The sequence below is a fragment of the Leptopilina boulardi genome, unplaced genomic scaffold (genome assembly GCF_019393585.1).
Source record: "Leptopilina boulardi isolate dan_hultmark-lab unplaced genomic scaffold, ZJU_Lbou_2.1 LbouV2_202, whole genome shotgun sequence".
Taxonomy (NCBI): Eukaryota; Metazoa; Arthropoda; class Insecta; order Hymenoptera; family Figitidae; genus Leptopilina; species Leptopilina boulardi.
Window position 1 is genome coordinate 861,019 of NW_026137755.1, and position 13,979 is coordinate 874,997.

Here is a 13,979-nt window from a genome sequence, read left to right on the forward strand (position 1 = left end):
AATGATTTATAATCATTAATTTAAAGAAAAGCCGTTTTTAACTTTCAAAACTGAAAAAAGTCAAATTTTTCAGTTGAATCAACCAAAAATTTATTTGGCTCTATTAAATTCTTTTTTGAATCGAATTTGCTAAAATAGGATGTTTATTTAGATCATATAAATATTCATTTTGATTAAATAAATATTTATTTGAATCAAAAGTAATTTTGTTTGAAATAACTAAAAAAATTTTCTTAATAAAAAAAAACAAAACTTTTCTCTTGTAAAGAGACATTGTTTCCATTTCTATTCAATGTCAATTATTATAAATTAATGATTCATTAGAATAGTATTGTTACAAAATTGATTTTGAATCAAGAAAACGAAATCATTGTTGTAGTAATAAACCACTGATGCGGGTATATTTATAAGAAAATAATGAATATATGATCGAATTTTTCGCTTTGGGAAAATGTCGATTATTGACAAAAAAAATTTCATAAATTAAAATTAATTAAATTAGCACCATTTTTAACCTATCAGTTAAATAATAGTTAAAAAAAAAAGTAGTGTCGGAAAATTATATTCCATGCCTTTAAATATATTTTTTTTCCTGGTTGACCCACTATTGATCAATTAGTGGACAACATATATAGTGGTTTATATTGTTACATACATGTGAATTGATTCTAACACATGGAAATATTTTTCTCTACTATGTAAATTGAAAAAAAAATTATTTGTTTCAAGTAATCGATTGCCTGATTATAAAATAAATATTTGTTATTTTATATATTTTTATATATATCAAATAATTTTTATTTGAATTAAATAAACCAATAATTTCTATATTTTAAACAAATACCATTTAATTGACTCAAATAATTAATTAAATAAATATTTATTTGATAATAAAATAACCAATTATTTGAATCAAATAATTTTTTTTCAGTATTAATATATAATGTATATTTGGTTCATACTAAATGTTCAGTTCCCACGCAAAGTTTATCAAGAATTTACATATAATAGACACCCGCATCATTGGTCCATTGCGGATGATTTTCGTAAAGCGCAATAAAAAAAATGTTTAAGAATGAATAAAGTTATATTTAAGAAACATAAAATATCTATCCCTCTCTAAATCTGAAGTAATTAAAAATAACTAAATTAGTCAAAAGTATAACTAATTTAAAAAAAAATTTTAATTAATATTTTTTTTTGTAAAATAAATTGTAACTGAATAATAAATTTTTGAACCAATTTCTCCATTTGAAACAAATACTATTAATTAACTTAAATAATAATTAAATAAATATTTGCTAGTTAAGTAAACGATTATTTGAATTAAATAAATTTTTTTTTATAATGGAAATATCTAATCTGCAAGCTCACTTTGAAGAAGATGGAATGCGCTATATAGACGTCATACTTTTAAACTATAGTCTCATTTTCATAATCAGTTGTGCAAGAGAGGAAGTTCATTTAACGCAGCTTGAAAAGTAATAAACGTGTCAATTCTTTTTCAAAATAATTTCAAGATAACGGACACAATCCGCGAGAACAAGGAACAATAAATTTGATATAATTAAATTTTATATAAAAAAAAAATTAAATTTAAAAAAGAATTTTGAATTATTTACCTTTAACACAGCACCTCTGTCTTTTTCTCTTTGTTTTTGAATTTGTCCGACGTTTCTTCACTTCACCTCCATTAATTGGAATTGGTGGCGCCATTACACTTGGTTCAACAAGAACTTCCGGTTCTTGTGTTTTTCTTCTTCCAAAACACACGCCACCACATCTTTCTTTAGCCAAAAATGTTCCTATTGAATGTCTTCTTCTTTCAGCTGGCAATGTTGATGATAAATTATAATATCTCGCATCATCAACACCAAGAAACACTTCACCTGAATTATCAACTTCATCATTTGCATTTCTTCCATCAACAACATCATCACTTGGTAGGCCACAATAAATCATGTCATTATTTAAAAGTTCACTTGCCGATTTAAGAACACGTCTCCTTGGTCTTCGGCGATCATTTTCTGAATGTGAATGTGATCTATGGGGTAAATATGGCGATGGTGGTGCAACATCAGATGGACGTGGATCACCTTTTAAAAATTGTTGTGTCCTCTCATGATCAGCATTATTTGCACTCATTGAACGAAATAAATTTCTAAAATTTAAACTTTGATTTTGACCCGTTGGAACATGTTCCTCGATTGTTGTTGATGAATTTGAAAAACTACTTCTATTACTATCGTGACGCATTAATGTTGATGTTGTTGATGTTGATGTGACACTTGCCGATGATGTTGAGCCCATTTTGCAATTTTTTCTCCGAAAAAATGAACTGAAACCTCTTGATGTTAATCCAGAATTAAGGGACGATGGTCCAGCATCTGTTGTACCCCCGCTCGATAGCGAGAAGTACGACGGATTGTCTGTAAACATATACAGGAATTCTGTTAACTTCTGCCACTTGTTTATTTTTTTTCCAAAAAAAAAAAATTCAACCAGATTTTATCAAATTTTTTTTCTATTTCCAAATTTTTCTCAACTTAAAAGTTTCTTATATAAAAAAAATTGGACTTAATTAAATCTTAATTGAGAAACTAATTAAGAATATGAATCATTTATATATTCAATCGAGCATTAGATCATCATCATCATCATCAAGCCAAAGAAAATAATAAAATAATTTTTTTTGTGATAATTTTGATAACTGAAAAAAGTTAAAATCATTTTTTTATTCATTTTTTAAGATATATATCATTATTTTGGGATAAAATCCTGATTTGATTTTGTGACGCGTGATACGATCTCAATTTTTTTTCGATTACCGAAGAGAACCGCACCTGAGATCGGATTTAAGACTGAAAGAGTTGAAAGTCGAGATGCGACAGGGCGTTATGGGACGCAACACACGCGACCCAATAAAGAATAGAGGTGGGAGAGAAGGGACCGGATGTTGCATTGTTCCCCCTTTTCCTTCATCATCATCGCCGCCACCACCACCACCCCCTGGACTTTGAGAGGAGAAATCCGCCACCGGAAATGCACCACCACGTTCCAATCGACGAATTCGAAGGAATTGCGATTTGGAGAAAATCGCTAAGAGAAGTTTTGTTGCGAATTTTAAATCATTCTTTGAATCTTAAAATAAAATTCCTACTTCAATTTTTAATCACATTTAAAAAATTTTTTTTATAATAAATAATTGAACCGCGTTTTTCAAAGATAGGAAAAATGGAATATTTCTGAAATTTTATATTCTAGAAAATTGTTTTTTAAAAATTATAAATAAGAAAATCATTTTAATTTTACTGAACTGATTTCAGTGAAAAAAAGGGCGAAAAAAATCTCCAATAATGGTAAGCTTACACCAAAGAAAATCGATATGGGTGAGAAAATAAAAAAAAATCGAAGTAAGCAACAAAAAGAGTCGTTTTACTATCTGAAAAATGAGAATCTTAAGAAAGGTAAAAAATATTCCTCCAATTTATTTTTTTTATGCGAATTTAAGTTTTCTCAATTTCTATTTTCATTATGATTTATAATTTAAGAAAACTTGTAGTAGACACATTTGTTATTGTATACATATATATGCGAATTCACGTGATTATACGCAAGAGTACGTGTCTTGAATATCATTATTTTTTAAACATCAGTGAAGATACCTTATGTGACAATGACTTTAAAAACAAAAGAGAAAAAAAAAACTTACCAACAGCCATGATATTTTCTTCGTCAAGGATGAATAGTAGCCTGTAAAAAAAATAATAAATTAATTTAAAAAACGATTAATTTTGTTTTTAATAAAAAAAACGTATTGTAAACCGCTGACTATTTCCGAAATAAAAAATTTATTTGATTCAAATAATCGGTTATACTTTTCAAATAAATATTTAATTATTATTTAAGTCAATTAAATTGTTATTTAAAATACAGAAATCATTTTAAATACAATTTATTTAATACAAATAAAAATTATTTGGTTTAAATATAAATATTTATTTAATCCGAATAAAATTTTTTTTTTCAGTGATATAAGGAAAATTGAATTTATTTTCAATATAAGTTTTTTGAAATAGATTTTAGAAAATATTAATTCTGAACAAAAGATTTCCGAGAAACGATTATATTTATTGAAATGCATTTTATTACTACAACTTCCCTCCTCTTTCTCTCTATTTCTCTCTTGTATATATGTGAATGTGATTCGAGTGCAAGTTTCATTCATCTCTGGAAATAGTCGTCAAGATTATATTTATAGTTCAGCAATGGCAAGGGACATGGACGGTCCATTCACGATTTGCGACGTGCAATCAGAGATGCACATTCTATTATAATACCAGATTTATCTCAAGATATTCTTATACTCATATTCAATTGTACTTTTTTCTTATTAAAATTATGTCATTCGCGAAATTTGTTTAAAAAAAAATAAACACTTCTAAATTTCTACAAAATAATTAATTATTAATATTATATATTATTATATAATATTAATTAATAGTTATTAATTAATAATTAATAATTACTGAATTAAAAATTATGTTCCAAGGAGAAAAATTGAAAAATACTGCGATATTTGATTTTACGTTTTTTTTTGAATTGTCCTAACAATTAAAATCAAAATAACTTTAATTGCGCGAAAATGGTAATGCTATAGGGTACTTTTCTATAAGAAGCACCTGCAAAAATGGAGTGCACGCAATTTATAATATACTTCCGGTGTCTTGACGCGTGCCCTTATAAAATGCAATTATATCCTAGCCTACGATATATATGTCAATCCACTTGTGATTTGCACGTACCTATTTTAAATCTTTATTTCATAATATAAATAAATACAAAGCTATAAATATTTATTTTAAAAAAATAATTATAGTACAATTATAATAATTTTACTATAGTATAATTTTGTTATTTTCAAAAAAAGGGTTAATTATTTAAAAAAAATTTTTTTTTCGATTTTTGTATCATTCTATAAATAGTTCGATTAAAATCATGCAAATTATTTCTTGAGATGCGCGTGCCAAGATATATAGCTACAGTTAGCCCGCGTAAAAAATTGTAAATCTCTTCACCTCGAGTTGCAATTGTAATTCGAATACTTGATATTGTATATACAGCTATTTACAATAATGCGCGCGTCTACACACGACCAGCTTACATTATTATTTAATATTTTTAGCATGCATTGTTCGACGATTGTGTAATACCCACATACCTTTTATATATATTAATATTAAAATTTCCAATTATCGCGTAATTTATAACGAATGTAACAAAAAAAAAAATTAGAATTAATTTTTTGCCTCTAATAAATGAAATATATTAATTAATTAATATAATTTATTAATATTGTTATTATAATATTAATATATTAATAAAAATAAAATAAATAGTAAAAAAAATAAAGAGAGTAAATTAATAACACGTGTTGATTATGTAAATAGAAAACTATTGTAGCGCAACAGGGAGTTGACAGAGAAGATACCTTTTTTTATACATCTAAATCTGTTCTAATGCGTTTTCTATGAGGAAATCCTGGCCCGAGTAAAGCCAATCTTTGCAAGCGTCTGCACGCTTTGGTTAAACTTCGACTGTCAAGTTTCGGTCTATTAATATACCGGGTGAGCAACCTACCTAATTCTTAATGGAATACTTCTATAAGTTCTTTGAAATTTTCTTCTAAAAATATGTTTCAAATTCCTCAACGTAATGCACTTTCAAAAATTATCTCTCAAAATGCATTCAGTAAAATAAGAAATAAAGAAAATAATGAAACGAACAAAAATATCATTGTTTATGGAGTTAAAAATAAAATCATTGAATATGATTTTTTACACAAAGAACATATTGTGTAAAATTTCCCTTGAACCAAATTTAAACACCTCTTTTGTTTTAATTAATAAAAAAAAAAAATTTCAGTCTCACAAGGGACTGAAATCATCACTTTTGACCCTTCCCCCACTCCTGATTATTGTCTCGAATTATAATAACAACAATAATAATAATTATTATTATTAATCATAGAGAAATTTTTTATTTGTGAAAAATAATATTTTATTTAGCGCTAATAAAATTTTTCAAATAATTATTTGAAGCATCAAAAATCACTTTGTACTCAAATTTAAATCTCTTCACTATTTAAGAAAAGATAAAAAAAAACTTCACTTGGAAAAATAATAAAAACATGAATTTGTTAAATTCAAACTCAGAAAATGAATTTTTTGAAGAAGACTCACCGAATTTTTTTTCTAACTGAGAAGATTGTAATTATCCTTCATTGTCATTTGCACTTGGTCAAGGACAGTATTTTTTTTTTTTTTCTTTAATGAAATTTCAATGAAAAAAAAACGGAACTGCATTTGAAAAAAAAACTGGTTTTGTTTTTGAAAGGAATAACGTAGCGTGGAGAAAATGTGATGATATATACAAGAATGAACAACAGTAACAAGACAAGCACAGTTAGTAGAACACTGCACGAGGCACACTGACAGCTTAGAGTATAGAGAGCAAACTATACAGTATATGAGTTTAAACACTGAACGAAAACGAAGAACGATATATACAAGCGAAGGGGGAAGAGTAAAACGAAGCCGGGCGCGATGCTACTATAGCTGGTTGCTTCCACAACCATGTGACCACGGGTCTTTCTCGTCTCCTTCGTTGCCTTCTTTTCTTCTCTTGAGCCAAAAGGAGATTCGTCGTTCCATCTCTGCAACGACCCACCCACGCATCTGGCTTTTAAAGAAAAGAAACTGTCCATGTGCTCAGACTGCACTCGAGACGAAGCGGAACGTCACCGCGTGGCGCGAAAATGGCTAAACGATAATGACACTAAAAGACGACAATGACCAGCGAGACATTGCCAAGGTGCTTTGCTTCATTCATCATCATTTTTCTTTAAAAAAATAAAAAAAAAAAAATTATTTAATTCAATCAATCAATATTTAAATAATTATTATGGTTTGAAATTTGAAATAAAAATTATTTGAATATTTTTTTGATAATATTTGAAAAATAGAAATAGCTATTTTTAATACTAAATCTCAAAATTTCTCCATGTATACCTTTAAATTATTTCTCATTGAAATAAACTAGGTCGAATAACTATTAAAATAGAAATCAAGGTAATGATATAGAAATAATCCCAAGGAAAATACAAAAAGGAAGTATAGTGAATTTTGTTATTTAAATAATTTATACATATAAAAATAATTTTATAATAATTTTCACTGTACGATATATATAGTTTAGAGTGTGATAAAACGTGGATCATCGAACGCAACTGCGTTCTACTAGTTTGCTAAAAGCAAGTTTCATCGCTTATTTTTCTTATTTCTTCAAAGGATAAGTAATTCGTATTGAGGTAAGGTTAGTGTCAGTAGCAAGCATGCGTGTCTGTCTAGCATGTGTAGTACAAGCGGAACAAGGCTTCCTTTAGTGAGGAAAGAGTTTAACATTTATGGATAATTAGATCCGAAACTTTAAAATTGATATGCTCATGAATTTTAATTTAATAAATAATTTTTTAACTCTAATGATATAATATTAATCTTAAATAATAATATAATATAACCGAGTTTCTTGAAAAAAAACAGATTGAATCATAAACTATGATTTATAGATCATTAATAAATCCCATGATCTTCATTAAATATATATACATTAAATAATAATTAATTTGAAGTATATTTTACATCGCATCAATTCCTGTTTCTATTGTTTTCCTATTAAAAATAATCACATGTGACTAATTATCTTGGTTAAAACTCTTTTTTCTCTTTTGTAATACAGAAAAATATTAAAAGCATTGAGGTAAAGCGTTAAATGCAGATAAATAGTTTAGGAATAAGTGAAGGTCATTTTTCAAAAAAAAAAAAAAAAAAACATCTGTCCACGCAATTTAGCACCCGTAGTCATAAATGATTTTTTGAAATGAAGGAGCCTATATATATGGGCTTGCAAAACATATGTCCCCCAAATGTCAAAGATTCTTTCCACAACCCAATAGCTCCTTCTGACCTGCCTGCCTGGCAAGTATCGTTCAATGCTATATAGAAGGAAACGTGACGACTGCTCGGCACGAGCCACTCTGATTTCTCTGTTTATTAGCGAGAGGAAGAAAAAAAGCAGAAACAAAAAAAAAAACATGTCCTTGTTTCCGCTTGGTACTTCTACGCCCCTTGGACTTAAAATATATGATTCACTTTACGAAATCGTTAGAACAGTACTTAATTTAAGTGCCAAGCTAAAGATTAAAAAAAAGTACTTTATAATAAAAATTTAAAAACACGTGTTAAAGATTAATCAATTAAAATTGTACTGTTAAAATAATTGAAAAAATTCTTTTTTCTAAATGTGTAATTAAATATTACAATTTATATAACACATAAATTTTATTACCCCGTTTATTATTAAAAATTTTCAATTACTATTAATTGAAACACATTTTGAATATTAATTGATTGTCTATTTTTAACAACTAAAGTGAAGTTTACGTGATGAAATAAAATAAAGATGCGAATACACAACCAAGTTCGAATAATGATGAGATGATTTCGATCAATGCAAAATGTTTGAGAAGAATAATTAACAAGTAATAAAAAAGATATAAGAGAGACTATACTAACAACAAGATTAAATTAAAAAACTTACAACTAAAATCTATTAAAATAATAACAAAACGATATATATTACCAATTAACTACAAGCAAAAATTACTAATGATTTTTAACACCCCATTAGTAACAACTAACTAAGAACTACATGCAAAAAATTACCAATGATTTCTACAACCATTAGTAACAACTAAAACTACAAGCAAAAATTACCAATGATTTTTACAACCATTGATAATAACTAAAACTAAAAGCAAAAATTACCAATGATTTCTACAACCATTAGTAATAACTAAAACTGCAAGCAAAAATTACCAATCATTTTTACAACCATTAATAACAACTAACTAAGAACTACATGCAAAAAATTACCAATGATTTTTACAACCATTGATAATAACTAAAACTACAAGCAAATGTCACCAATGATTTTTACAACCATTAGTAACAACTAAAACTACAAGCAAATGTCACCAATAATTTTTACAACCATTGATAACAACTAAAACTACAAGCAAAAATTACCAATGATTTCTACAACCATTAGTAACAACTAAAACTACAAGCAAATGTCACCAATAATTTTTACAACCATTGATAACAACTAAAACTACAAGCAAAAATTACTAATGATTTTTACAACCATTAGTAACAACTAACTAAGAACTACAAGCAAAAATTACTAATGATTTTTACAACCATTAGTAACAACTAACTAAGAACTACAAGCAAAAATTACTAATGATTTTTACAACCATTAGTAACAACTAACTAAGAACTACAAGCAAAAATTACTAATGATTTTTACAACCATTAGTAACAACTAAAACTACAAGCAAAAATTACCAATGATTTTTACAACCATTAGTAACAACTAAAACTACAAGCAAAAATTACTAATGATTTTTACAACCATTAGTAACAACTAAAACTACAAGCAAGAATTACCAATGATTTTTACAACCATTAATAACAACTAACTAAGAACTACATGCAAAAAATTACCAATGATTTTTACATCCATTGATAATAACTAAAACTACAAGCAAATGTCACCAATGATTTTTACAACTATTGATAACAACTAAAACTACAAGCAAAAATTACCAATGATTTCTACAACCATTAGTAACAACTAAAACTACAAGCAAAAATTACCAATGATTTTTACAACCATTGATAACAACTAAAACTACAAGCAAATGTCACCAATGATTTCTACAACCATTAGTAACAACTAAAACTACAAACAAATGTCACCAATGATTTTTACAACCATTGATAACAACTAAAACTACAAGAAAAATTACTAATGATTTTTACAACCATTCGTAACAACTAAGAACTACAAGCAAAAATTACTAATGATTTTTACAACCATTAGTAACAACTAAAACTACAAGCAAAAATTACCAATGATTTTTACAACCATTGATAACAACTAAAACTACAAGCAAATGTCACCAATAATTGTTACAACCATTGATAACAACTAAAACTACAAGCAAAAGTTACCAATGATTTTTACAACCATTGATAACAACTAAAACTACAAGCAAATGTCACCAATAATTTTTACAACCATTGATAACAACTAAAACTACAAGCAAAAATTACATATGATTTTTACAACCATTAGTAACAACTAACTAAGAACTACAAGCAAAAATTACTAATGATTTTTACAACCATTAGTAACAACTAAAACTACAAGCAAAAATTACCAATGATTTTTACAACCATTGATAACAACTAAAACTACAAGCAAAAATTACCAATGATTTTTACAACCATTGATAAAAACTAAAACTACAAGCAAAAATTACTAATTATTTTTACAACCATTAGTAACAACTAAAACTACAAGCAAGAATTACCAATGATTTTTACAACCATTGATAACAACTAACTAAGAACTACATGCAAAAAATTACCAATGATTTTTACAACCATTGATAACAACTAAAACTACAAGCAAAAATTACCAATGATTTCTACAACCATTAGTAACAACTAAAACTACAAGCAAATGTCACCAATAATTTTTACAACCATTGATAACAACTAAAACTACAAGCAAAAGTTACCAATGATTTTTACAACCATTGATAACAACTAAAACTACAAGCAAATGTCACCAATGATTTTTACAACCATTGATAACAACTAAAACTACAAGCAAAAGTTACCAATGATTTTTACAACCATTGGTAACAACTAAAACTACAAGCAAAAATTACCAATGATTTCTACAACCATTAGTAATAACTAACTAAGAACTACATGCAAAAAGTTACCAATGATTTCTACAACCATTAGTAACAACTAAAACTACAAGCAAATGTCACCAATGATTTTTACAACCATTAGTAACTACTAAAACTACAAGCAAATGTCACCAATAATTTTTACAACCATTGATAACAACTAAAACTACAAGCAAAAGTTACCAATGATTTTTACAACCATTGATAACAACTAAAACTACAAGCAAAAATTACTAATGATTTTTACAACCATTAGTAACAACTAACTAAGAACTACAAGCAAAAATTACTAATGATTTTTACAACCATTAGTAACAACTAAAACAACAAGCAAAAATTACCAATGATTTTTACAACCATTAGTAACAACTAAAACTACAAGCAAAAATTACTAATGATTTTTACAACCATTAGTAACAACTAAAACTACAAGCAAGAATTACCAATGATTTTTACAACCATTAATAACAACTAACTAAGAACTACATGCAAAAAATTACCAATGATTTTTACATCCATTGATAATAACTAAAACTACAAGCAAATGTCACCAATGATTTTTACAACTATTGATAACAACTAAAACTACAAGCAAAAATTACCAATGATTTCTACAACCATTAGTAACAACTAAAACTACAAGCAAAAATTACCAATGATTTCTACAACCATTAGTAATAACTAACTAAGAACTACATGCAAAAAGTTACCAATGATTTCTACAACCATTAGTAACAACTAAAACTACAAACAAATGTCACCAATGATTTTTACAACCATTGATAACAACTAAAACTACAAGAAAAATTACTAATGATTTTTACAACCATTGATAACAACTAAAACTACAAGCAAAAATTACCAATGATTTCTACAACCATTAGTAACAACTAAAACTACAAGCAAATGTCACCAATAATTTTTACAACCATTGATAACAACTAAAACTACAAGCAAAAGTTACCAATGATTTTTACAACCATTGATAACAACTAAAACTACAAGCAAATGTCACCAATGATTTTTACAACCATTGATAACAACTAAAACTACAAGCAAATGTCACCAATGATTTTTACAACCATTGATAACAACTAAAACTACAAGCAAAAGTTACCAATGATTTTTACAACCATTGGTAACAACTAAAACTACAAGCAAAAATTACCAATGATTTCTACAACCATTAGTAATAACTAACTAAGAACTACATGCAAAAAGTTACCAATGATTTCTACAACCATTAGTAACAACTAAAACTACAAGCAAATGTCACCAATGATTTTTACAACCATTAGTAACTACTAAAACTACAACTAAACTACAAGCGTTTACCACTGATTTCACAATCATTGGTATTTACTTGTACTTCTTATGAAGTACTGCTATTTAAAAAATAAAAATAATTATTTAAAAAAATATATTCATAACATTTCTTGACTCTTGAACGAATTTCTGTATTTTGTTTCTACACTTTTATTTAAATTTAGGAAGTTAACCTTATACTTGAGGTATTTATTTACATATTATGTAGAAAACTCCTTTTTCTAAAGTACCAACTGATGCATTTCTTGGTACTTTCGTATAATTCTTATGATGCAGTTTATATCCCTAATTCTTTAAATTTGATAATTTTTCAAAAGAAATATTTATGTTTGAATAAACGTAATTACGGTTATATGTAATTACAATTACATATAAATGAATTAAAAATTAAATAACGAAGAACTTTAATGATTAGAGCAAATAATCATTTTTCTATTGAAAAATGAATTACAATTAATTTCCAAAGCAATGTTTTTAATTGTACGAATTAATTGTTAAGAAATTTACAATTAATTTATCAGAAATTTCGTTCGTTTTTTGTGTCATTATATTGTTTAAATCAATTGTGATAACTTACTGTTCAATGCATCCCACGTCGAATATGTTGAATAGGTATAACAGCATTGCTCGTTCATTTGGGGTGAAGTAGTGAAGACATCATTAATTCATTCAGTCAGCCGCTTCTCCTCTTCAACATTCTTGATCCTTCATCCTTTGAGTCCTTTTAAATGTGGTACTTAATTGGAAGTAGAACGTCCCCTCAATTTGATGAAAAGTTGACTAGAAAAAAGAGAAAGATTCAATATATATGTTAGTTTCTAATTTTTAAAGATTTTCAGGATTTTTTTCTAACATTATTGTTTTTAATAAATTATTAAACGTACAATTAAAAAAATTTCTTTTTAAATTATGGACAGATATTGTCGATCAACACTGAATAGACATGAAATTTGCTGAGGTTATATTTTCGTCGAAATTAAATTTCTAAAGTTGTTCGAAACTTTTATGTTTATCAACAAAAATTACTTGAAATATTGATTTTATTGACAGAAATAAAGTCAAACATTACAAAATTATTATATTATTCATGATATTAATCATTATACTTCGTTTTTTCCGTTCACGAAATATTCAACTGTACTTTCAACAATAACCGTTTACTCAATTCAGGACTGCCAATAGCAGAAAATGAAAGTACTAATGATTCTTACATTGATACCAACATAATTCTAAAAACATTCAACTATTGTATATTTAGATATTTAATATTAAAAAAGTTATTTTTTGATTGAGGATAATTTATTTGTTTTTTCTATATTTAAATTAATGTATCTTTTATGTATTAATCCTTTAAATATACTTTTACCTGTATTTAACCAAATATTTTTTTGAATTTTCCTCCACACTGTTGTGCCACCTAACGGCAACATCGCAAAGTTAAGATTGTCAAAGTTTTTAGGTTATCTTTTTGTCAGAAAATTTTCTTCAATATTATTGACTTTTTTTTTCATTCTTAATAAAACTTATATGATATTCTGATTCTTTAAACAAAATTATATTTAATTAACACAAAATTTTTATAATTGATGTTAAGATTTAAAAGACTTACTTAGATTTAATTCAGCACAACGGACAAACGATCTTTTCACTTTTAACGCAGCCTTTGCAATGAGCTAGTAGGCAGTAGTGCCAATTCAAAATAACAAAATTTTAAAGTTTTCTGCTTCTTCTACCAACATAAAAAATAAAAAATTTGAATTCTGCA

The 13,979-nt window shown here is 26.6% G+C and overlaps 1 protein-coding gene across 2 annotated transcripts in view; it reads right to left on the reverse strand.

The window, feature by feature from the left end:
• LOC127278393 (phosphoinositide 3-kinase adapter protein 1) overlaps positions 1-13,888 on the reverse strand; it is a 30,735-nt gene extending 16,847 nt beyond the window's left edge. Inside the window, exons 1-4 of one of the 2 annotated variants that reach the window (XM_051300100.1) lie at positions 13,824-13,888; positions 12,792-12,994; positions 3,713-3,753; positions 1,623-2,429 (exon numbers count right to left, since the gene is read on the reverse strand). In XM_051300100.1, coding sequence (XP_051156057.1) covers positions 1,623-2,429; positions 3,713-3,753; positions 12,792-12,838 — 895 coding nt within the window. In that variant the 5' untranslated portion in view covers positions 12,839-12,994; positions 13,824-13,888. Of the gene's footprint in view, positions 1-1,622; positions 2,430-3,712; positions 3,754-6,242; positions 6,744-12,791; positions 12,995-13,823 lie in introns of those variants that run through there. The other variant, XM_051300101.1, reaches the window with a different exon arrangement.
• Between the last annotated feature and the right edge of the window lie 91 nt (positions 13,889-13,979).